Raw genomic sequence first — 24,969 nt, 5'->3', positions numbered from 1 at the left:
CTACTTTGATTTCATCGATAAAATAATATCTAAACACACAACTATTAACTGGAAGGTTCTAATTATGTGACCCTTTAAACTCTCCAGATAAATAGTTATGTTATATACAGCTCTGAAAAAATGAAGATCCCACTGCACTGAACCCCAATGAAAACCTCCTGGTTGTTCCACCAAATATTGATTTCTGAACTCTTCCTGAATTAAAACATTAGTTTTGTTGTTCCTAAATGAATACAAACTTGTTTTCTTTGCATTATTTGAGGTCTGAAAGCGCTGCATCTTTTTCGTTATTTTGACCATTTCTCATTTTCTGCAAATAAATACTGAAGTTGTGATTTGAAGTTCGGAGACATGTTGTCAGTACTTCATAGTATAAAGGAACAATGTTTATTTTACTTAAACATTTATCTATAAAATTTAAAATCAGTATCATTTTGCAGCAATCTTTTATCTTTTTTTCCAGAGCTGTGAACCATTATATTTAATAAACACCATTTATCTTTTTTACTCTCATTTGCAATTTTTTTTGCTTTTGTTAGAGAGTAAACAACTTGTTGTGTGCGGATTTATCTTTGGTGTAAAAAGTGACACGGAATGTGTTAAACAAAATTTATTTTTGTGCTTCAGAGCTAAAATTGTTCAAATACAAATGTGATTTTTTTTCTACTAATGAGTAATGAAACACAAACAATAAAGACACACAGTAAATGATATGTGGAGGGAGTATTGCGTACAGCTTGGTTTTACACTAATTTTGTCCAGAAATTGTTTTACCATGCTCTTCATTAAAGGCCACCTCGTTCTGACTGATGCACCCCACGCCTCAGTCCCTGCTGCCCCTGTCTGCGCCCTCTGCATGGCCTGTAGCGCCACCTGCTGGCCTGTTGCGTCTCTTGTTTAGCAGAGGGTTGTTGGACGTGTCCAAGTCCTTAATCTTCACCTGGTCGTAGTCCACACGCATGGTGGCCAGAGCGCTGGTCATTCCCTCCTGCAGGAACAGGTTGAGATATAAATGTGATCTGGTACGTGTCTGCCACCTAGTGGCAATTTTCTAAAAATGCACACAAGAAAAACTCCATGCAGAAGGACCGAGCGTCACCTTCACATCGTCCCACAGCTCCATGTCTTCTGTCAAAACCCGAGACGTGTGCAGAGGTGTTTGTGGGACCGCCATCGACTGCTGTTGGGTCAAAGCATAAACATCACACACAGAACAGACTACTGTTATGATTTAGAGACAGAGAGAAAGCAAAGTATGAACTTACACTGATCCAGGGATGGTTCATGAACTGACCGATGGTCATCCTCTCACTGGGGTCTGTCTTCAGCAGCTGAACAATCAGTTGTTTGGCTGCAGGTACAGAAGCAAACAGCTCTTACTGTAATGTGCTTTTATGACAATGCATTAAGATGCTACAATTAACTGAATTCAAGCAAGATATCTGTTACTTCCAAAACCAGAGAAAGCATTATGTTCCCTAAACATGCAGCCTGTTTTCAGAGCTTCTGTTCTGTGCTAAAACTTTAAATCTTTACTAAATATCTTTATATGTTGCAGCTAATAAACTTTGAACTTCTCAATTCCTTCAGTTTAGTCAACTAAATGTTATATTTGATCTTATGCCTTGTATTATTGGCATTCTGTCACAAAGACATTCTTATTCCTTCTTGGATACTTTATAAATTTTTCTTTTAAATTTTGACCCAACACTGTTTAATCTGTTAGTGTAGCAGGTAACACTGACATGGTAATGGACAGAAAATAAGCAAAAAAAACAAGATTTCAAGGAAAGATTCAGCAAGTGTTGATCCACAAAAAAACTGAACTTTGGGGTTTTTTGCAGGTTAAATATCTCTTTGAGTTTTAAGTGCATAAGATCTAAAATAAACGGTTTAATAATTATAACTCTGTTGTGTTAATTCAGGATATCCTTGTGATTAAAATAAATAAAATATATGTTATTTACTTATTTAATTTGTGTGCTGTAGTAAATGGTAAAAATACTGACCTTCCTCAGAAACGTCAACCCACTCAGGGTTGGGAAACTCATACTGGCCCAGTCTGATCCTCTGTTTCATACCTGGAGAGATGGCCTGGCCTGTGTTGGAGTAGAACGGGGGAAATCCACAGAGTCTGCAAAACAAACAAACAAAAAAACAAATCAACAGATAAGGGGACAAAGGAAGAGAAAAGAAAATGGAAACAAATAAAATAAAAGTCAGAAAAAAGATAGTAAATTAAAATTAAGAAGAAAATATTAGAAAGAACAGGAAATAAGAAAAGAAATAAACAATGAAAAGGAAAAGACAAAGAAAAAAGTAAGAGACAAATTTAAATAAAACATCGGAGAAAATTATTATTTTTTTGTTTCAGCAGCTGAGTAGCACATCTATATAATAAGCTGAATGAGGTCGAGACATACATGATACTCACAGGATGTACATGATGACCCCCAGAGACCACATGTCACATGACTTGTCGTATTTCTCCGGCCCGAGCACTTCAGGCGCTGCATGGAGAAAACAAGAATAAAACAAATCAGTAACGAGCAAAGACAGATGCTCCAAAGTGATGCAACATAAAAAGTTGACATCAATCAGTCATATAACGGCTGATCGTAGCTTCCAGTGGTGGTTAAAGCTCTCACCAACATAATACGGGGTGTAACACGGGGTTTGGAGGGAATTGTGCATTTTAGTCTCCTTTGCAAAGCCAAAGTCGGTCAGTTTTAACGTAGCATTGCTGTCCTTCGTCGTGTAGAGCAGGTTCTCAGGCTGCAATAGTAAAAAAGAAAAGTGAAATATGAATCCTCTTTTATGCTTTACTAAGGCTGGACAATAAATCAGTAACAATATCAATAGATTATACGTCTGATCAATAATTTCACTGAACTCCGATCCAAAGCCGCACAGCATTCTGGGTGATGTAGGTAGAGGAAAAAGCTTTATCTGCTCAACCCTTCGTAGACAGCTAAGCTAAGTGGGTGGCATCAAGTAACTCACCCACTCTTTGGTTACCTAGCAACAATCTGCTGAGTAACACGCACTGCAGCAGTTTAACGTTTGCAAACATGCCGCATAACTGCTTTAAAAAAAAAAACCAATGACGTCACTAGCTTGGCTAGTATATAATTTAGTAATTTCAATATATTTCATATATTTAAAACAATTAGGTAATCGATAATTATTGATATCGACTGATATAACATCCTTATATCATGATTTTTCACCCGTATTGTCCAGCAGTGTTACCTTCACGTCTCTGTGAGCGATGTCCACATGGTGGAGGTACGCTATGGCCGTGCCAATGTCGTGCATGATCTCCGACACCTCTGAGGGAGGGACAAGTTCAACGTAAACACTGAGGCGAATCTGACGAGACGTGAATCAGGCGGCTGAACAGAAGATCTGACCCACCTCTCTCAGTGAAGGCCTGGTCCCCTCTGACCTGGATGCGGCTGAACAGCTCCCCTCCCTCCATGCTGAGACAAGGTGGACAAAAGAGATGAGAACTGGGACAGAGTGGACACTCTTGGCAAACGCTTACGGGACGGTGCTCCACAGCACATTAGAACAAAGCAAACCATTGTGCCTGGTCAATTAGTGTTTAGAGAAGGTCACTCTTCAGAGCAAAACCAAACTCAGTGCAGATTATAACACATATTTAACACGATTTATATAAAAAAGCAGAAAAGCTCTGCAAAAACACAAAATCTTACAAAGTAATTTTGGTCTCGTTTCCAGGGCAAATACAATAGACAAAACTAACTTACAAGTAACTTTTCAGCAAAATCAAAGAGATTGTTTTACGCCAATTATTTCTTAATATTGATTAAAAATTCCTAGTACCACTAGGAGATTATTTTACTTACAGCAAGACATTTTTCCATGTCGTCAGTGAAAACATCTGCCAATGTAACTAGTACTTTTTCATCAACATTAAGGAATTATTGCCTTAACACAAGCTCCTATTTCTTGCTGAAAAGTTACTTGTAGGTTGTTTTTGTCTTATTTCAAGTGTACTGAGATATTTGCACACACAAAAACTAGAATAAAAATACTTGGAAAGATTTTGTGTTTTTGCAGGGTAAAATGTAATATTTTACAAGTGATTTCCAAATTACCCCAGCTTTATTTGAATATGATCCATATATTACTTGTGCTCTCTGTACACAGCCTTACTGTCTGTTTCAGGATTTTGCTGCTTGGTTGTAAGAGCCTGGATATAATAGCTCCACCTGAATAGTCAGAACATTTACACCAACACAACCCAATTAAAGCTCCGGGATTCAAAAACTAGCTACTTTTGGGACATTTACAGAGTCAGTGTCAAAATCAGAGGTAAAACGTTTTAAAGGTGGCTGCAAATCTGTAGAACAGTCTAGTTTTGTTACTGACGCCTCCTACAGTCAATCATTTTAATTTCCCTAATTAAAACCCATTGGTTTTCAGTCACTTTTAATATTAGTTGAACATTTTGCTTAAATTACTTTTCATTTAAAAAAAATCTCATTTAAATGTACTTGTATTCAGCTGAAACTACATTAATATACACTGTGCAGTGTATATACAAGCAAAAGACAAATAATATTTCCCCCCCATCACTGCTTAACTTAACTTTCCCTGTTTTAGGTCAGTTATGATGAACAAAATTATTTCTATTCGCTAAATATGAGAATGATAACAAAGAAGATTTAGATTGAGATTTTTTTGTTTGTTTCTTCAGAAACTTAAAAAATAGAAAAGTATGGTTTATCCTTGAGTTCAAGTTCAAGATGCATGAAGAAGCCACAGTCCTCTGTTCCAACAACTAGGGAGGCAACCGATTTGATATACCCTGAACCTCCAGGATGGGGCTCTGTAGCAGAAGGTCCAAGAATGATGGATGGGATTCATTTTCTCTATAATATATCCGAGGTTAAGCTTTTCGACCGCTCATTTAAAAGGGACTTAAGCTTCTGCAGAGACATAGAAAGCAAATTCTCCAATCAATGTTATATTTTATTGTTAAACTTTTTATGTTAGAAGTATAACTGTTTTTTTATGTTTTGGACCTCAAACAGACACAATCACAACACCCTAGGAATGTTTCTCAGTAACACTTTCCAGGCACGTAAGGCCATTTTATTGCATAATCAAGTAACTATGCCGTCTTAAGCTATTATACGATGCTGTATACTGTATAGCAAAAAAAAAAAAAAAATAATTACTTCGCAATCTGACGCCTTGAAATTGGGCAACCGAATGGTTGCCACGGGAGACTAAACGGTTTCTCAAACAAGCAGGAAAGAATCAAAGCAACACTCCAGATATGTTTTTGATGAGGCAATTACATAACATGTTGTAAAGCTCAAAAGAGTTGATTTTACATAACTCCGGCCCTTTCAGACAGAAAGAAAAAATAGGGAATTACCTTAATTTATTACATGTTTGAAAATTAAGAGTTTTCACCGAGTTTAGAGCAACTTCTATGCAAAAAAAAACAACAAAAAAAAAAACGTTCTGACTACCAGTATTGATGTTGACGTATTTTTTGGCTCATCACTTTAGTGCAACAGAGGTAGTGATGGCAGAAGCCTGCAACCATTACACTGAATTAAAATACAGCTAAAGTTTTGGAGTTTTGAGTGACTTTGTATACAGTAGGTTACAGAGTAAACCCTCACAAACTTGGCAGGTTTTAAGCTACTGAGGAGGAGTGATTTGGGTGAGTCTGTCAACATCAGATCATGTGTTTCACATAAATATCAGCACTAATCAAAATGCAGACCAAAAACAGTCCAGGGTGAGATTAAGGGTTCAGGGTAAACAGGATTCAGAGGATAAACGTTCAGGACAGAATAACAGTAACATCCCTTAAAGCCAAACTGGGCCAAACCAGAACAAGCAAGTTTAATTTATAAAGAACTTTAAAAACATCAGACACTGACAAAAGCACTGATAATTGTGAATAAAATAATTAAAAAGAAACAGAATGAAATATTTAAAAGTTTAAAGTGACGTAAAGCAAAAGTAAAAAAAAGAAACATGTTATAGACACACAAAAAACCACATTAAAATAAAAAACTTCTGGTTCACAGGTGATAGAAAGGTGGAAAAATAAATATTGATCTAAGTCAGAGATCAAGTTGCTGTTTTTAACTTGAGAGCAAATGTAAAAAAAAAAAAACAAGGCATTTTGTGGCCATATTTTTATTCAAAATAGCTTGAATTTAGTTGTGGGAGTTGAGACACAGGTTTTGTGGAAATGTCTTACCTCTAAGCTTTTTAAGAGAGGAAAAAGTGGAGCACACCAGAACAAGTTCTTCTTTTAAACAACTACCAAAAAGCCATGAACAAATAAAAAGCAAGCCGTGTTGATTACGCCTCGGTGAATCATCTGGCATTTTTCTCCCTGACTTGCATTTATGAGCTTTCTGTTGTTTAACTTGATTTCACCATCCTTGTTGCCTGAAACAAAGATGGTGACTCTGGTTACAGAGTCCCAAAAACATTCAGACGTAATACAATGACAGGGCAAAGTAAATTGTCATTTATGGTTAGTTTTCTGCTTTTGGTTTAAACATTGTTTAGGGCCAAATTTGAATGAAACCCCAGTTTTTAGCTGTGGAGTTTAAAAAGATTAGGAGACTTCTTGTAGTTCCAGGTAGTTATTATCTGTTTGGCACCAAGTGGTAAGCTGTTTATGTCTGAACGTGTTCAATTGTTGGTGACACTCACCACTCCATCACAATGAGCAGACATTTCTTCCCCTGGTGCATGTTCTCGTACAGGCTGAGGATTCGCACGATGTGGGGGCCTCCTGACACTCGCCAGTGAAGCTCCACCTCGCGTCTGGCTTTAGGAGTGTCATAGAGAATCTGACGAAACACCAAAAATACATGTTCTCATGTTCATGTAAAACCAGAGTTATTGTTAGTTCGTCGTCATCCAAAGCTGCAACTTCACATAAAAATGCATTAGCACTGAAACTATGAGACTGTATTCAGTAACATGATTCATTTATGAGGCGAAGGGCATGACGTTTCCACCCCGGATCCACGCTTCAATCCTTGAGAAAATCACAAGTGCAATCTGAATCCTGGAAGAGCAACGAATGTGAGAAAACGTTCCGCTTCACTGGAGGAGTCTGTCCAAGTCCACTCTGCCAACACATAACAAGCAGCGCAGGGGAAGTTTATCCCAGCCAACAGAGCGAGAGCTGAAAGTGTTTCCTGTTGTCAGGTGTTGCCTCAAATTAGGTGCAAGAGCCGTCTGAGCAATAATGATGTGTTTATAGGTATTCAGAAAAGTAGCTTTCGAGGTTTCAGTGAATGTTATGTCTGACAGCTGAATGCATTCAGCTGGAATAAATAACGTGACGTAACAGAAGATTTGAACAGGTCGTGTACAAATGTTTGTCGGGAGAAAAGTTGAAGGCTAACGCAAGCAGGAACGTTATCTACAGAAAAGGCCTTAGTGAAGAAAGAGGCACTTAAAAGCGCACCAGAATTTTTTTCTAAATATAGAAAAAAATTTAACACATCTGTTTGGTATTATTCCACAAACACAACAAGAATAAACATTTAATTTCAGTTTGTTTGAATGAATAAAGGCATTTTAAAGCGGTTTGTTAGGGTTGGAGAAAAACGCAGTTCTCGCTTTACTGCTAGTTCATTCTAAGAAGAAAAAGAAAACACAGTTTGAAGGGAAAAAAGTTTCTTAAAAACCAACAATAATTGAATAAAGAAAATTTTAAAAGTTGTAAATGTTTGACTACAATTACTTTTTCAATTCTATTGAAAACAATCTTCCTCTGACAAGTTATTTCACCTGCAAAATTTGACAACCACTGAATGGAAATGAAAATTCAGTGTGCTAATTTCAAACCCAAACCCGTTTTGTTCAGTCCAGGCCCAAGTGAGGAAAATCACACTAACTAGGTGGGGTTTTTTTAACCAGCTGTTTTGAAGAGTGTGCTGCTCATAAATGAGTCCTGACCAGGAATGCAGGAGCTCCCAACATTTCACCATAGCTGTTTAGTCATAGCTTCAACAGACTTTCCAAAGAAAAACTCTTGGACGAAGTCACTTGCTCTTCCTGTTTATTGTTTAGGAAGCTCTGCTGCAACGTGCTACTTGTTGATTAAATCTGAGCTCATTCCTGAACACTCACTGTGGAGCGGATGAGAGGAAAATTACAACTTTTGTTAAATGTCAGTCATGCAGATTATTATGCAATATCATTACAGAGCGTATCATTGTCCAGGCAGCGGAAAAAAGGGGAAATAAAACAAAGAGAAAGCTGAAAGCGACACAGACAGCACATCACTGCCGGGGCAGTCCGCTGACAGATTTGTTATTGGATTACTGCTTAAATTTTATTTATGTAATAATTATATTTGAATAAATATAATAAACAACAAGAAAGTTAATTATCCTACGCTAATGTTGGACATTAAAGCATAAATAAGAAAGATTGAGGGGAAATTCGTTATTGATGGTTTTTAATATATTGAATGAAAGGAAATACAAACCTTCAGGGCGCATTTCTCCCCCGTTTTCTTACAGTAACACTCCAGCACTTTGCCATTGATTCCCAGACCAAGAACCTGAGACGTGATCTTATAGTCATCCGTCACCGCGTTTCTCCTAAACTCCACTTTAGGGTAAGCAGGTGGCAGGAGCCCCGCTGTGCTGCTGCTGCTGCTGCCCAGGCTGGAGGAGCCGCTGCTGCGGAGCGCTGTCCCGTGTTGTCCGGGGCTTGGAGTCCCCTCCTGCTCCTCCTCCTCCTCCTCCTCCTCAATATGAAGCATTTTCACTTAAAACCGAACCGACTGAAGCTCACTGCCGTCTCCAACAGGAGCAATCCAGCGGCATTGTGATCCAACAAGAGGACGTCGGTATTTCCAGACTGTTTAGACTGCAAAAGCAAAAAACAAAAAAACAAAAAAAGAAGAGGAGGCAAATATGAAAATAAAGAAAAAGAGGTTCTCAGAAAAGGGCGGAGGTTTAGGCGGAACCGTTATGTCCGCAAAAAGTAAAGATAAGAGCAACTTAAAACTTAATTTGAAACATTGAAAATGAGCATAAATAATAATAGGAAAATCAGTTCCACCCCCTATGCGGTCCTCATTACAGATCCCTGCCGCTTTCTGAGGGAACATCAACCTCTGTAACCCTTTACGTCAGCGCGGAAAGCTCAAGTTCAGTCACCATTCACAGATTTCTTAAAGGAACAGGCGCGTAACGACGGACAACCAGCAGGGACGGATAGAAAGCTGAGAACAGTGCTGGTCATCGTCCGACCTCACGGCTGCTGAAACGGAAACTTGATCCCTGGAAAAAATATCGCAGCCAGCGGGAAAACATTAACTTATGGCAGGTCATTGTTACATATAATCAAACCACAAACAGAGGCGTTGTTAAGATCCTGAAGGATTGGGGGCTTAACCTGGCCCCAAAATAATAAGTTATGCTGTATTAAAATATTCTGGAACATACTCCAGTCTTTTCCCTGTAGGCAGTTTTTTTTTTCTTTTTACCAAAAATGGTAGAATTGTTAGAAGTCTTTGAACATGGGTTAAATAGTATTTCATTTACCATTTCATTTAGAATGGCTTGCTTTAAAACAAATAATTTTTGGTGATATCTTAAAACATTTAGACTGATTTTGCTCGTGTAGTCAGAAAAAATGTTTTCAAATGCTCAGAAGCCGTTCTCACCCCACGTCTCTTATAAATGTTATCTTCTCTTTATCTGGCTTAAGTTCCTGTTTAGATCTAATGGTTCCATCAAAGTTTTACTGTCCTCTGCTTAGGTTCCTCCTTTTCCACATCAATAACAAGATAATAAAAAAAAAATCTAACTATTTCTTTTTTCAGAAGAAAATATGAACAAGAAATATTTTACCAAGACAAAAAAAAGTACCTTGCCAAAGAAAAAATAGGCGTTCATTGGAAGGAGATGAAAAAGTAATTTGCATGTTTTAAGACTGTTTTTGTCATTAAATGATCTTCATGTTTTATTCATCTTCCATGAGAGAAGAACTTCTCACCGTTTCTATAAACAATGACAGAAAGGTTTCAGACCATCTTCATAAGTCAGTCCAGATGAAATCTGTCCAACTTGATCATGTGGAGGAAGGATCTCAACTTGAAGGAAAAGGACCAAACATTTTTCTCCTCCACCAGGCTCGGCCGCAAACCTCTGACTGATAAAAAAAACAACCTGATAACAACTTCATGACGACAAATCTGAGACACTGTGATAGTAATCACCTGGTGGCTGTCTGTGTAGTGCTTTTGTGAAATAATAAACCTGTTTAATTTAACATTAATAGTGACAAGTTGATGGAAGGGAGTTGTATAGAAATAAAATGTTTTATTATGGAACTCCAATTATGTCTGAGGGTCTTATTGGATCCTTTTAATGTAGTTAAGGTGATCTGGACATATATCAAAAAACAAAAGACATCCAGTGTTTCAGACCAGAGAGCCCGGGTCCCTTTGCTGCTTTTACAACATTTTAGTTATTGCTCTGAATAATATGCAACCTTAGTCAAATAAACTCTGTTTTTGCTGGCTCATGAAAATCAGCACACATCTAACTCCCTTTAATGACATGTTTTACTGTTGTTCCCTTTGTGAACACCGAGTTGCAGCGAAGGAACTCTGCGTAACTGCACTGAAACAGGAAGTTACACATTGCTAATTAAGTGATCCCAGGCTCTTAAAAAACAACAACCCTAAATGACACTTTACATAAACGCTTCAGCTTAATTTGTCTTACAGGGTGCCAGTAACTGTAAAGTTGTTTCGTTAATCCCTCCACCCAATAAACTCAAGTGAAAGGCAGGATTTTAGGTTTCTGGTCTTACTACAATCAAAAGATTGTGCTAATAAGCAAAGAGGACTGTGTAAAATGCAGATTTGCACAATTCAGCTCTTTCTAGTCAAAGCTGATATTTTAGATAAACCTTTCAGGTGTTTGAACTTTTGCTGACAGAGAATGCTATTTATATATTTAATTATTAGGTATTGTGCCCTAGATATTCAAAACTAGACCCCAACTGAAAAACAAACAAAAAACAACAAATTCCCAAACAACAAATTCTCATATTTTATTTATTTGTATAAATGTTAATAACACTATTTGCTATTGCTCCTGTTTTAAGTTAATATGACATTTAATGTACAGAGGCTTAAGGAATATTTAAATAATATCTTTGTCCTGGATTTTTATTTTGATTGCAAATATACTATTGCCTGAAACTACCTTCAAACAAGTCATACAGTAAATGTTGCCCATCCTGGATGATAACTTATCATCCAGGATGGATAACTTATATCTGAAACTGTTTTTCATGTCAAATGTCTAGTTGAAAATGTCTTACTGGGATTTTAGATATCTGGAATGAAAGTTTTCCCATTAAGAACGCTGTAGTAGATACCAGCAATTACTAATCTTGATAGGATAATGTACTCCAGATATATTTTTATCTCAATAGGGTGGGGAAAAGTGGTCAAATTTATCCTTGAAAAATTGTTTGAGAATCTAGTTCAGTTATTTTATGATAATGTAGCTTTCCATATAAATTATTGTTGGAGATGTCTGAGTTAAAGAGAAACATTAACATTTCCATCCTGTTGAGACATGAATATCAGGTGTTGCTCTGTGTAACTGCGTCTTCTATGTCTCTGTTTGGTTTCCTGCCAAAACACTTTTTCAATAGAAAAAGACAATACTTTCTTACTAACTCATAAACTATTTATTGGTACAAGGCTGCTTTTACTTAGGCAGGAGAAAAACATCTTGTTTTATTCACGGTTCACCACAAGTAAATGACAATTAGAGTACGACATTATGAGACACAAACAGCCATTTAAATCTTCAATATTAAAACAAACATTTTATTTATTAATTTGCAGCACAAAAATAGATAAAAGTGATCAAACATGATAAAAGTATTCAATTGCATTGAACCTTTCCTCTATATAATGGCTTTTCCTAAAAGCTGTCCAGTTTATTTTGTGGGTGACTTTATCTATCCATCCACTTTAGATGGACCATCTTAATCACGTATATTAGTATCAATATGTATTATTAGTAATATGCATTGATGGTCCATCCATTGAAAGTTGGAAACCATACGATCAGTGCAGGTTTGTTGCTTCTTGTAGTTTTATCTCATTCTTTAAAACAGACATTATTATAACACACACATTTTCAAATCATGACATTAACACTGTGGGTGATTCTTCTTAATCTGTGTAATTCATACCGCTGAGTAAGGTCTCATTTCGATAAATACACTTAAGTAAATACATCTACTGCCTTCCTCTGCTCTCTGTGTCTAATTAGTTTAAATCATCACCAGTCATCCCTGCAGGGCTCGGTCCAGCACATGTTCATCCTGCACTGGGAATGGCATGGTGACGCGGAGCTGCCTGTTCTCCTCCATGGTGCGCTGGATCGTCTCATAGGCGTTTGTGTTTCCAGACCAGCAGCGACGAGCCACCTGCAACAAGCAGAACCACACAGGAATGCAGCCGACCAGAGCAATGACTCCACGCCGATGCATCAAGCTGCTGCTCCGCCTGCAGCCTCACCCCGTTGGAAACGTCCCAGTTGAGCATCAACCTGGCGCGCTTTGCCGCCTCGTCGGAGCCGTCCAGCAGCAAACCAAATCCTCCGTTTATTACCTCTCCCCTGAAGGTGAGAGACAGACATGAATACACAGTGATTCACATCGACACAGCCAGATTACTGTTTACTGCCCTCACCAGCCAACACCGCCGCCATTATGCAGAGCGACCCAAGTGGCACCTCTGAAGGCATCGCCAACAAAGTTCTGGACGGCCATATCTGAAGAAAGGAAGCACCGTAAAAACTAAAATGTCTCTTTTATTCTTTTATATCATGTCTACAGTTGAAAATTATAGACAATCGTACAAAACTGTTATAATTTTAAAAGGGTTTTCCAAAAACAGAAAGAAAGACAAACAGCTTTTCGTAACAGCTGAGGTTTATTTTGAGTGCATAATTACCGTATTTCACTTTGCACCCATAAATGAAATGATTAAACAAAAGCCAAAAAAAACGATTGGGTCAAAATTGTTATTCACCCCTGATCTTATTAGTATACTCTAGTTTTCTGGAGGCAGAGCCTCTGTGTTTTGGTCTTTGCCATGTTGGAAGAAAAACTAAACCCAAACCAGATTTTGCTGCAAACTACCTCAGGGCTTCTTTCAAAATCTTCACAGTTTCTTCTACAGAAGAAATAAATAAATAAAGGCATTGTTATAAATAAACTTAGCATATTTACTCATTAACATAACAGAAGTTACGTTAATGTTTGACAGCTGAAAACCTGAAATAGTTTCAAAAAGTAAATTCATGAATGATCAGCTTTGTAAACTTGAAGTTGTAACTACCTGCACATAATCAACAAACTATTTAACTATTTTCTTTTACAGAGCCAATAATTACAATACATTAATTGCACTTATTCACATTTTGTCATGTCATAACCTCTAAAGTCATTGAATTATACTGGGATTTTATGTCACAGACCAACATTAAGTAGCACATGACTTTGTGGTGAAGGTGAAACATTGCATGATTTTCAAGGGGTGTGAATACTTCTGCAAGGTGCTGAAGCATCAGAAGGTACAAGCAGCAAAAATCTCAAATTTCCATCTCAAGGCAGATTCATCATCTTAGCTGTGTATAAAACACACACCTGCACAGAACGCAGAGCCGTCGTACACGTTAGAGGTCTCTCTGAAGGGGCTGTCTGTGCCGCTGACATCATGGTGGTCTCTGCTGATGACCACCGGAGCCTGAAGAAACAGAACAGAAAACAACAACACTAAGATTCACGTGTCAATTCATAATTATTAAGACTTCAGCTGAGTTCATCTTCTTACTGAGACTCTTCCGTCAGCAACAGCCCGGTTTATGGCTAAAGCAATGCACACTCTTCCCTTCTGGTCCGAGTACAAAATCCTAGCTTGAGATCCAACAACCTAAAGAAACAACACAGGTTAAAAAAATAACCTTTTATTTTTTTTGTCTCCACATAATTCCCTAATTAGAGATCTTCTTTAGCTGACCATTTTGTGCTTTCCAGCCTCTCTGATCCAGCGGATGTTGTCTCTGTACTGCTGTCTTACACGTTCCGACACGTTGGCAGCGATTTCCTCGAGCACTTTAGCGGCGATGTCGTCGGTTACAGCCAGGTCTTGTGGATCACCAGACGTGCAAACCCAGCGAAACGGCCCAAACCCCAAAGAAAAAATGTCCCTGCAGCAAGAATCTATTACTAAGCTGTACTAACTGGACCAACAAATCACTGGATATATACTCACCCCATAATATGTTGGACATAAGACGGATACCGGAACTCGGTTGCTCCTCCACCAACTTTGCTGACCTCTGCACCTATTAAAGCCAAAAACATGTTCCTGTTTACTGCTCAAATCTTCCCGGAGTCTGATACTCTTTGTGTCATGTTTTATAAATAACTCACCTGCTCTTTGGGCCTCCAGCAGGAATGCATTGCCGTAATCCCAGAAGAACATACCTGCATCTGATAACTTGTTGATGGCCTTTATGTGTCTTCTGAGACTGTAATTGCATTGGTTACATGGTAGTAAAAACAATATGAGCATTGAAATGCTGCACACGGTTCAGCTCTGAGATTAATTGAACTGAACCTCTCTTGGACGATGCTCTGGAAGCGTCCAGGATCTGTGGACATGAGCTGGTTGGCCTGGCGGAAGCTGAGTGAGGCGGGGTAGTAGCCCCCGTTGTATGGGTTGTGCAGCGACGTCTGGTCTGAACCCAGATCCACCAGGAGTTCCCCTGTCCTCTCAAACTCCAACAGCAGCCGTTCCCTGATTACAAACAGAAAAAGTGGACCAATTTCAGCAACAATTGAGCTAAAGGGTTTTATTTTTAACACAGACCCTGACTGTGTCTAGTGAAAGTTTTCACAGCTCACTCACCACAAGTCTACGACATTCCCATGGTATCCCAAACTGAGGGGCGTCTTGGAGTTCCTGGCTTCTCTGAGAGACAACAACAGAGAAATATTAAAGATCCTTTCACCGGAAAATTTATCAGTTTTCAAAATACATATCCTTCAAACTTGATTGCAGTTGGATTTGTAAGATAGATTTACTTTTTTGTTTTGTTTTCAGTGCATATCTGAAGATGTATATGAATATCTATGTACTATTGTATTTTCTTGGCTTGTCTTTTTAACTGTATGACCTGAATCAGCATTTATGTATTTAATGTGTTTCTGGCCCAATGATCCTGACAGAACTGGTACAACTAACTCACGTTTGTGGGTTGTGTTGCTCACAGATGTCTCTTCGACATTGATTTTGCTGTCCTTAAGAAATTTAATACAAGCAAAATCCTTACAGAAAGACCCGAGCTAGGATTTAAACTCAAGACCTTCTTGCTGCGACGCAACAGTGCTAACAGGTACCGTTACTATAGATAACATTTTAACCATCCAACAAAGATATTATTTGTGGGAAATGAATTATGACGATGTGTTCTTCTGTTACCGGATGCGTTTGATGCATTGCTCCAAGCTACTGGTCACCTCCATGACCCAACCCTGCTCATGTCTCTTCCTCAGTGGAGCTTCATCCACCTACACAGGAAATGACAAACATTTTCATTTATTCTGGGTCTGAAAAGTGACTTTCAATGAGACACAGGAACGACTGGAAACCAATCGACCTCGGCAATCACTCCGACACAGCCTGCGATGACGGTCGCTTTGGCCTGGGCGCCGCTCATTCCGCCGAGGCCTGACGTCACGAAGACGCGGCCCCTCAAGTCATCGGTGCCCAGGTACCTCCGACCTGCGTTTAGCACAGTCAGCTGCACAGAGAAAAGATATTAAAAAATAACCTTCAGTTCATTATGTATATGCTACGACAAAATGGTGCAGCATGTCATGATATGGATTGGATGTGAGGATCTTCTTCTCTTTTTTTATTTTATTTTTTACAAACCACTGTGCCATGAACGATTCCTTGAGGTCCAATGTAGCAGTAACTGCCTGCTGTCATTTGACCATACCTGTATGCAAGACACAAATTACACCATGTAGCCGTAACACAATATAAATACCGTGCTGGTCAGAAGTTTATAAACAATAATTTGCAAGAATGCCAAATTAAGTTTAGGCTTTTAAAGGTGAGGTATGTAACTTTTATAAAAGTATGTTTTTGACATATTTGTTAAAACTGTCACCATGTCAAAACAGTATGGTACGATATAGGTAATCTTTGAAAAAATGAGCTATTATTCCCAGTGCTAAATACAAAATTACAGCTCAGTCTGGAACAATCAATAGAAACCATGGAGAGGGTCTCAGCACTGTCAATCATGCTTGTGTACATGTAACTCACTATCTAACTAGAATAATAACCATATCAATTTGTTAGAAGGGGATCTTAAATCAATAAAAATAAATAAATACTTGAGCCCAGCATGAACTGTAAGTTCACAACGTTTCTTAGCTATTGTGACGGCATGAATGATACTCTGGTTATTTAGTGGTGACCCATCTACATGATTCAGTTTCATTTGATCGCAGTTGGCTTGTTTAATTTACAGAACTGAGACATTCAACTTAAGAATCACAATCTTCACACATACCAGTCTATATTTTTGTGCAGAGACAAATAATGAAGAGGAAGGCAAATATTTTTAAGCTTATTTAAACAAGCGCCAAACTATTGCATTTAAGTATTTCGAGAAACGTGTCAGTAAGTTTTTAATGTGTCTTCTGGACAACTCAAGATCCAGAGAACAGGCTCCTGTTCAGTGGTAACTAAAAATGTTCCCAAACACTGAGTGTGGTACAAGACAAGAGAAAACTGCACAACTCTTTGCAAAGAAACAGTCCATGGCTGAAACACTCTGTGTTGCAAGGTGATATTTTGACTGCACACATTTTTTTCTTTCCTGGAATCAACCTTAACGTCTGAGTCAGAGTTTTCCAGCAGGAAAAGAGCCTTATTTAAGAATGCCAGGATTTAACTTCACTCATAATAAGGGCAACACATGAGAGAGATGCATCTGGGTTTTGGAAATAGTCAAGAAGGCAGAATTAGTTTCCATTGCTAGAAAATGCTTCCCCTGATAAAACTTCAACCAGCCCTTGAATAAAACTTTACTTCTGCCAATGGTTATACTGTTGCTTGAGCATTATCCAGTTTATAAAGATTCTTTTTTAAGTTAACCAATTTTTATTAACCTGAGGATCATAGCTTAGGTAAAACGTCTAAGAATGTCTAAGAAAAGCACAACACATCACAAAGGACACTTCTCTCCTCGGACATTCTCTGTTCACACACTGCTGCCTTCAGGCAGAAGATACAGAGCAACCAGAACAAGAACCAACCGTCTCAGAGACAGTTTCTACCCGATAGCAATAACAAAACTAAATGCAATCAAAAACAACCATTAATCATCATAAATGATGCATGTGAGAATGTGGCTGTTCTTATTTATTTATTTTTTTTGCCAGTTGTTTGTTGATTCTTGCGTTGTGTGTGAATTGTGAGACAGTTACTTTTTGTTTTTGGGCATGTGCACCGACTGATGGCACCCTTTGAATTTCGTTGTCCTTGTGACAATGACAATAAAGATTTATCTTATCTTATCTTATCTTAAAACCTGAAACCTGCATACATTTAACAGGAGCAAGATTCTAAAACACACATCAAAGCTGGTTTTTGGATGGATGAAGCCAACAAACATTAATCTTTAGTGTGATCCTGTCTTCATGCCTCCACTGCAGTTTGTAGATTTTCTTTCAACCAAATCAACTGAATGAAAATTTCTATAAGCATAGAAGATGAATATCCAGCTGGAATTATAAAAGAACCCTATTGAAGAATACAAAAATGCAGGAGTGAAGCTATATCTGAAAAGGTAGATTTATTTAAAGAGTAGTGGAGGTTTATATCTGTAATTGATTCAGTAGGAATGATTTGAAATCTATATGGATTAGAGAAAATCCACACTAAATCTAAACTTGTGGATGGAAATGTATTTTTTTTGGTTTCAATCATTGCACTTATGAATTGTAGTATCAGTCCACCCCAGAAAACAGAGCAGATAAAGTGCATTATTGAAGGCCCAGCATGTATGCAACCTTCTGACTGTCTTCTCTTTCTTGTTTTCCATCACAATCAGTCCAGCAGCTTAGAAAAGACTTACATTGACACACCAAGAGCGAACATCCTCTCATATTGTTCTCTGGAGGAATAATTTGGAATAACCTGAGGAAACGAACAGAACAAACACACAGAACCAAATGTGAGTTTGTTGTTTGTGTCTGTTGTTAACACGTGGTGTGTGTTCTGCCGGTACCATGCCGTTAGTGATGATGGCCCGAGGAGAGGAAGGCAGGCTGGGAAACAAGCCCATGGGGTGACCGCTGTACATGACCAGAGTTTGCTCCTCAGTCATCTCACTCAGGTAGCGCATCGCAAGGCGAAACTGGACTCAGATGCAAACAGTTACTATTCAGCTGTTTTAAGTCAGCATATCATATGAGAGATAAATTATATTTTGGGTTTGCTCAGGACTCACCTGGGCCCAGTTACTAAACACCTGTCCGTTCCCTCCGTACGTGACGAGCTCCTGGGGAAACTGCAGGAGGAGGAAAGTTGGTTTCCTTCATGCCAGGGCTGCCCAAGTCCGTCTACTATCCTGCAACTTTTAGAGGCATCCCTGCTCCAACACCTGTCACATGACTGAACTTCCTCCTCTGTAGACGGCTGGTTACCAACCGTTCCTTTACTCAGTGATATTGGAGAAGGTTTGCACCCAAACATTGTAGGATAGTTGCTTCTGAGGCCTGAACTTGGACGCCCCTGTTCATGATATTAAATTAGACATGTTTAGTCAAGCAGAGCACAAAATGTTCACCTGAGCAACAGCTGGGTCCAGGTTGTTCATGATCATTAGCATCATAGCTGCTGCTTGTCGTGTGTGGCACGGATACTGATCAATAGGATAGGCTCTGCAGAAGAGACAGGGATTCACGTCGTAGCAGCGGTGCAGGAAATTACCTTCAGCTTCAACAGTATTTGGATACAATGCTGGTTAGCAACTTAGATTTTTTATTAGCATGAAGCAAAATTGGCAAAAAAAAAAAAAAAAGTATTTCATTTTTGAAGATATGAATGAAAGCTGATGTAAAAAATCTAAACAAAACCTTTTTCAGATTTTGTCACGTTACGGCTTCCTTCCTTTCATTACAATTTTTTGTGACTGACCCACAAAAAGCCATGAAAAATTGTGGAAGAAAGAAAGAAAATCGTCACATTCTTTCAAAATTTGTATCTATAAAAATCTTAAAAGTATGTAAGCTATCAATTCTCAAATAGATTTTGATCAAAAAGGTGAATATGTTTTGATCCAAACCATTCTGAAGCTCTGGTTGTTCACTTATTGTCACTGGAAGATGAACCTCCAACCCAGTTTGATGTCTTTTACTGCCTCTAACAAGTTTTCTTCTGAAATCTTGAAATTATCGCCATGTATTTCTGAAAAACTTCCCTGCCCCTGCACAAGAAAATGTGCAAAAAGTATAATGCTGCCACTACTATGTTTTATCTCAGGTTGACGTGCATTGTTCATTTTCCTGCATACATGTAATCTTGCATGCAGACCAAAAAAGCCCATTTTGGTTCTTCCAAATTTTTGCTTTATTGCATACTTAAATATTTTCCAAAATTATTTTTTTATGATGTTTCTTTTTTTAACAGTCATTCCCCTCCTCCCCCCTCCTTGCTTAAAGGCCAGATTTTTAGAGTGCATGAGTAATAGTTGTCAGTTAAACAGTGTTTTCCACCCATGTACCTCTGTAGCTTCGCCAGAGTTACCACAGAGTCTCTGTTGCTCACTGAATAATCCTCTTTTTGATGTCCTTCTATGTCAAATTTTCCATGTTATGATTATGAATTGAATAGTTCTCTTTAGAAAGCTCATATCTAGGGGTATCATTTTCTAACCTCTTGTTAATGTTCTCTAGCAAACCTCACAGCCTTTAACAGAGTAGCTGCTGTACTCGTGTTACTGGAGTCTTGGGTCTAAATGGCCGTTTTGGTCTAATTTTGAATTTACCCTTATATTTTCACCATAAAAACTATTTACCTTACCTTGTTTGGTATCATTATTTTCAGAACATCCTAAACTTTGTGATTTTACAGTGTTTGTTTCATTTTGACAAAATTTATTATCACATTGGAGCAAAAAACACACACAGAAACATGACGTCATGCCCGCCACAGGGCGGGCGTCGACCTCAAAAGGTTAAAGCCTCTGAGATTAAAATAAATACACAATGACTCCATTTACTGGCTAGGCAACTTATAAATGAAAACTGCTGCATGTGATTCTATTTAAGGGTATCAGTGTAACTAGGGTGACCACATCTTTCAGATGTCCATGTGTAAATAAAATGCGTATTTTGTCTTCTATTTTACAATTATGCACTACTTTGTGATGGTCTATTGCATAAAATTCTGATGAAATACATGGAAGTTTGTGGTTATAACATAACATAAGACAATTTGGAAATGTTTGAAGAGTATAAATACTTTTAGAAGGCTCTGTTATATAATGACTTAATTCAAACGTAGCATTTATGTTACATTTGTTATAAAACCTAAATATATGGCTTTAATTTTTTTCAACGTACTTTATTGAAATTTAGATGATTATATGAAGTAAAGGGAATTTCAAGCCATTTAATCCTGTGAAACACTAATGTCTAACTTTGACCCATTGAAAATCTTAACCAGGTCTTCATTAGGGGCCCCGTACCTCATCCGAGCCGCGGGGCAGAAACGGTACATGTATATATGTCCGTACTGCCGGAGCTCTTTAGCAAATTCAGATGCGAGAGTTGAATGGTGGGATGATGGGAAGTAGCGTAGAGCATTTCTCAGTGCCAGCTGTAGAAGGATAGAGACAATTTACTGTGAGTTAGTGAAAGCAGAGCCTAGACAAACCTGTCATTCCTTTTTTATCAAGTTTTCATGTCAGACATAAGCTTTCCCTGCTTCCCTCTTTTAATTATTGACTGAGGTGTTTTTTCTGAGTTTGTGCAATCATTTTAGGACCTCTGAAAATAATCAATTTAGAGGTTGAACCAACAGAGAGTGATGCAAGAAAAAATAGAGTGCAGATGAGGCTCTGACTACTGCTCTCAGCTCTATCACTTCCATGGCAAATTTTGATCTTTTAACAGTGTTATCATTCATACATTATTAACAGGCAGAGATGTAGTGAGTTTTTACATTTTAAGGGGTGTTATGAAGGTTTCAGTTTACAGTGCATATTTGAATGGTAATGGTAATAGAATCAATGCTGAAATGCATGCAATAATAACTACAGCCAAAACATCTTCCAACAAAATACTTCCATGAAAGAACAATGTCAGGAGTTACTCACTCGTTCCTCCTCAGCTGTGAGGTTAGGAGTCCGGACCGGAGCGTGTGGCACATTTGGATCTCTTCCTCGGTTTGGTGGCAAAGGATCCAGGGGTAGACCGCTGCAAAGCTCCTTTAAATCCGACATCCTGGAGACTTTTCTCTGTTATACGTTTGCAGCAGAAACCAAGGAGGCAAAGTTCAGGCCACACACCGATGGCAACTACGACTGATGCAACAAACAAGCATCTGTGTAGAGAGAATCTGTGTATTTATTGAGGCCAGTCCCTCTTCCCTTTCCGTCCCATTGGTTTTTACGTTACCTTTGATCTGGAAGGGTTCACCAATGAAAATACACTAACTCCACAGGGATGTTTGATAATTATTGATCCCTGAAAGAGGCTGAAGTAGCACAGACTGAGCAGACAAACATGGAGACCAACCTCTGTTTTATAACAAAGTGTGATACAGTGTGTGACAAAATCTGATCCTAATCATTTGGATGTACTCTGATTGTTCACAATTTCTGAGAAATAATGAATTCTCCAAAACTGAAATGCTTGAAATGCTCATTTACTGTTTCAGTGCCTTGATTAAATAGGCATTATTAAATATTGTCTTAAATTCTGTTTATAATGAAAGTGGAAAACATTAGCCATCATAATTACAACTTTTTATACAAAAGCTCAAGCATGAAATCATACAGAAGCAGTCTGGTCATATTCAGTATTTTAGATTTTAAATTAGACTTGATTAATTCAAAATGTAAAAGATGTGCAAGAAACCTTAAAGTTTGCACCAAGCTGGAAGTTGCAACTCAAATGTCCCTCCAGATTGACTGAACATGCAGAAAAGCAATAAAAAAATACATAGTTGGGGCCCTTATGATACCCCACATTTGATGCTGCCCTGGACAGTGAGCCACATTACCAAAATCAAAATTAATACAATTTAGCAGGCTTGAGTTCTGACCTTAATGCTGACCTGCTCATCTGTCGTGTTCTGTTTTTTGCGCATTGCAACATTAGCGCATGCAGTAAAATAGGTCCATAGCATGATGCTGCCACCACCGTGCTTGATAGTTGGTAATACTTTGGAGTATTCCAGGTCCAAGTAAAAACATTAGTTTTTGATGGTCAGGATAGTTCCAAGTCAGTTTTACTTGGTTGGTTGCATTAATATTTTTAAAAAATAAAGTGCAACACAATGAAAAGTTACAATGCTTTTTATTGCAAAACTGTAAGCAATTTTCACTGCAATCGTTCTTTTGCTGCACACAAAAGGTTGAGTTTGGTTCAGATGAAGGAAATACTTCAAGTCTGGTTATAAATTAAGAAGAATAAGTGCAGCCTGAGAGGCAACAGTGGAAACAACACTGAGGAGCTCACAATGAAAAGTGAACAAAGTATTCTTCAGTATGTTAACTCTTCATATCTCTGAGTATTCAGTCACAGGACGGTGAAAATAAATACTTTGAGCTTTCTATGAAATTTTGCAAAATCTATCTGTAAAAAGGAGGGCACAACCAAAAGTTTAAAACACAAGTTACTGCAATTTTACAGTTTCTGAAGTTACGATCAATCAGAATAGACAGAAAGGCAAACTGAAGTATACACAATGTGCACCCGGTGAGCATGATGAGCTTGGTCCTGAAAGATCACAAACTAAAGTCAAGTAATTATCTCCCGTTTAACCCATCTTTGACCTGAGGAAACCACAAACCTTAATGAGTTTTGATAATCTGTAGCAGAATTGGTACTGTAACATTTCTGCTCCATAAATCCCAAGAAATGAGTTCTGTTCTGCAGAGAAACCACTGGCCAATAGAAATGATTGTTGACTTGACGGTAGCTGCTGCTGGCCTACATGATCAGCTTGTATGATATGAGCTTGTTTTGTTTACAGCGAAACAAGCCCTTTTATCTTAGTACTTTTAATTCTGATGAATATTAATTGGAGAAATCTGTATGTTTTCTTTTTTTCCCAGATGTATAACAAGACGCCTGAATGTGAAATGAGCTATGAGCTCCACAGTAAGGCTCAGTATTAGCTCTCTGCTGAGCTCTCTGTGTTAGACAGTGTGGGATCGGAGGAGTCCTTCTCAGAGCCAGCTGCTGGGTCTGACGGCTCCGCAGACCCAGCAGATTCCTCAGACGCCTGGCTGGATTGTGCATCATCCTCCTTTGGGTAAAGCTCTGGGTAGCGCTGCAAGCACTCCTGCATGGTCCTGAACTGCTCCAGGCAGTCAGAGCCTTTCACCTCCTCCTTACTGTAGTGGAAGCAGGAGAAGGCGTCCTTGAATTCAGTCCCACAGGGACCGCTGGCCATCCCGCCCAAGCAGGGACAGTTCCAGTTTATCTCCCCACTGGGGAGAATCAGACCTAAACGGAAAAGAGTGGAAGTCCAGGTTGAGACGTTGCATAACAGAAATCAGAGACACTCATCCAGAGACCGGCTCACCTTGCTCCTCATACGGATCATTGGGGTCTTCCTCTACAAGCTCAGCACTGCTCGGTGTTTCATGATCCTCTTTGGTGACAAATATGATTTTGTCTTTACCTGCAGCAGAAAGCAAAAAATATTTGACAAACTAGAAGACATCACAATACCAAATCAAAGCGAGAGGTTAGAGCTTTAATCTGTTACAATCTTGTTTAACAAATTTCAGCTTTCAAAGTTAAAAACCCTGAAATGCTCTTTATGAGCATCTGCTCATTAAGAGTAGATGCTAAATAGTATGTCACATGTTAGGGACATACAGGGATGTTTCCATCCTAATGGATTAGTATCAAAATCCGGTTTCAGACGGAAGCTAAGCAACCTTTATTAATTTAATCTTAGATATGCGCTAGTTGTGACATGCATCTTGTGTGTGCTCAAGGTTAAACCCTGAGATGACCACAGCAGGTTTTCCGTCCGCTGCTAATAGACTTCAAAATGTCCCGCCTCACATATGACAATAAGTTATTGTTTAGACACTGCATAAGAACCCCAGCGTTCATTTTCTAATCACACTAATAAACTTTAGTGATAGCCTTCCAGAAAAGTTAGCCGCCGGCTAGCTCAGGATGCTCACCTTCCTGTCGGACCGAGCTCATTTCTTCCAGCTGGAACAAGCTACAGGCCTCGTTTAAATTCACTTCAGCAGCCAACAGCTCCCGGAATATATGTTCACACTTCAAAAATTAAAACACACGCAAAACAGCTACACGTTTCACTACATAACAAAGTAGCTGTTTCACAACTATCCTTGTTAAAGCATGATGCGATCATCTTCTTTTTTTATCGTTTCCGGTAGCGTCAATGCTCTGCTGCCCCCTATAGGTCAAAAACGCCAGAAAATATCAAAAGTACGCTATTTAATGATTGGTGCAAGTTGCATTTCCATTACTTTAAGAATATTCATCTATATATTGAGCAAAAAATAAATATTTATTGTAAAAATTAACCTTCTAGGCCAAAAAAACAATTAATGACAAAATAGAATTTTTAACTTTTTTACAAATGAA

The 24,969-nt window shown here is 38.4% G+C and overlaps 3 protein-coding genes across 3 annotated transcripts; all 3 read right to left on the bottom strand.

The window, feature by feature from the left end:
- Positions 1–595: 595 nt before the first annotated feature.
- On the bottom strand, positions 596–9,308 carry LOC102227849 (MAP kinase-activated protein kinase 2-like). Its single transcript, XM_005799896.3, has 10 exons — positions 8,516–9,308; positions 6,721–6,860; positions 3,418–3,482; positions 3,253–3,332; positions 2,649–2,775; positions 2,435–2,510; positions 2,010–2,134; positions 1,266–1,351; positions 1,100–1,180; positions 596–988 (listed from the first exon to the last, which is right to left on the bottom strand). Exons 1-10 carry the CDS (start codon positions 8,792–8,794, stop codon positions 824–826), a joined length of 1,224 nt encoding a protein of 407 aa, XP_005799953.1. The 5' UTR covers positions 8,795–9,308; the 3' UTR covers positions 596–823.
- Positions 9,309–11,869: 2,561 nt separating this feature from the next.
- uroc1 (urocanate hydratase 1) lies at positions 11,870–21,714 on the bottom strand. Its single transcript, XM_005799821.2, has 19 exons — positions 21,483–21,714; positions 20,853–20,983; positions 18,951–19,044; positions 18,612–18,671; positions 18,390–18,518; positions 18,237–18,298; positions 16,019–16,085; positions 15,741–15,884; positions 15,563–15,651; positions 14,990–15,052; positions 14,699–14,878; positions 14,512–14,609; positions 14,351–14,423; positions 14,096–14,285; positions 13,910–14,008; positions 13,723–13,822; positions 12,764–12,845; positions 12,590–12,689; positions 11,870–12,498 (listed from the first exon to the last, which is right to left on the bottom strand). Exons 1-19 carry the CDS (start codon positions 21,606–21,608, stop codon positions 12,358–12,360), a joined length of 2,028 nt encoding a protein of 675 aa, XP_005799878.1. The 5' UTR covers positions 21,609–21,714; the 3' UTR covers positions 11,870–12,357.
- Positions 21,715–22,669: 955 nt separating this feature from the next.
- On the bottom strand, positions 22,670–24,747 carry LOC102227596 (mitochondrial intermembrane space import and assembly protein 40-A-like). Its single transcript, XM_005799895.2, has 3 exons — positions 24,537–24,747; positions 23,921–24,019; positions 22,670–23,841 (listed from the first exon to the last, which is right to left on the bottom strand). Exons 1-3 carry the CDS (start codon positions 24,556–24,558, stop codon positions 23,507–23,509), a joined length of 456 nt encoding a protein of 151 aa, XP_005799952.1. The 5' UTR covers positions 24,559–24,747; the 3' UTR covers positions 22,670–23,506.
- Positions 24,748–24,969: the final 222 nt, after the last annotated feature.

The sequence above is a fragment of the Xiphophorus maculatus genome, chromosome 20 (assembly GCF_002775205.1).
Source record: "Xiphophorus maculatus strain JP 163 A chromosome 20, X_maculatus-5.0-male, whole genome shotgun sequence".
In the NCBI taxonomy this organism is placed as follows: Eukaryota; Metazoa; Chordata; class Actinopteri; order Cyprinodontiformes; family Poeciliidae; genus Xiphophorus; species Xiphophorus maculatus.
The sequence above is the reverse complement of the archived record's forward strand: the minus strand, read 5'-3'. Positions and strand labels throughout refer to the sequence as shown.

Coding starts and splice junctions, on each gene's coding strand:
- uroc1 (XM_005799821.2), bottom strand. CDS start 21,608: ATGTCGGATTTAAAGGAGCTTTGCAGCGGTCTACCCCTGGATCCTTTG. Junction 18,672..18,950: donor TGGACCCAGCTGTTGCTCAG/GTGAACATTTTG, acceptor CTCCTCCTGCAG/TTTCCCCAGGAGCTCGTCAC. Junction 14,009..14,095: donor AGGCTGGAAAGCACAAAATG/GTCAGCTAAAGA, acceptor TTGTTTCTTTAG/GTTGTTGGATCTCAAGCTAG.
- LOC102227596 (XM_005799895.2), bottom strand. CDS start 24,558: ATGAGCTCGGTCCGACAGGAAG. Junction 24,020..24,536: donor GAGCTCGGTCCGACAGGAAG/GTGAGCATCCTG, acceptor TTTCTGCTGCAG/GTAAAGACAAAATCATATTT. Junction 23,842..23,920: donor TGATCCGTATGAGGAGCAAG/GTGAGCCGGTCT, acceptor TTTTCCGTTTAG/GTCTGATTCTCCCCAGTGGG.
- LOC102227849 (XM_005799896.3), bottom strand. CDS start 8,794: ATGCTTCATATTGAGGAGGAGGAGGAGGAGGAGGAGCAGGAGGGGACT. Junction 3,333..3,417: donor CCAGGCCTTCACTGAGAGAG/GTGGGTCAGATC, acceptor TCCCTCCCTCAG/AGGTGTCGGAGATCATGCAC. Junction 2,135..2,434: donor GGGGTCATCATGTACATCCT/GTGAGTATCATG, acceptor TTTGTTTTGCAG/ACTCTGTGGATTTCCCCCGT.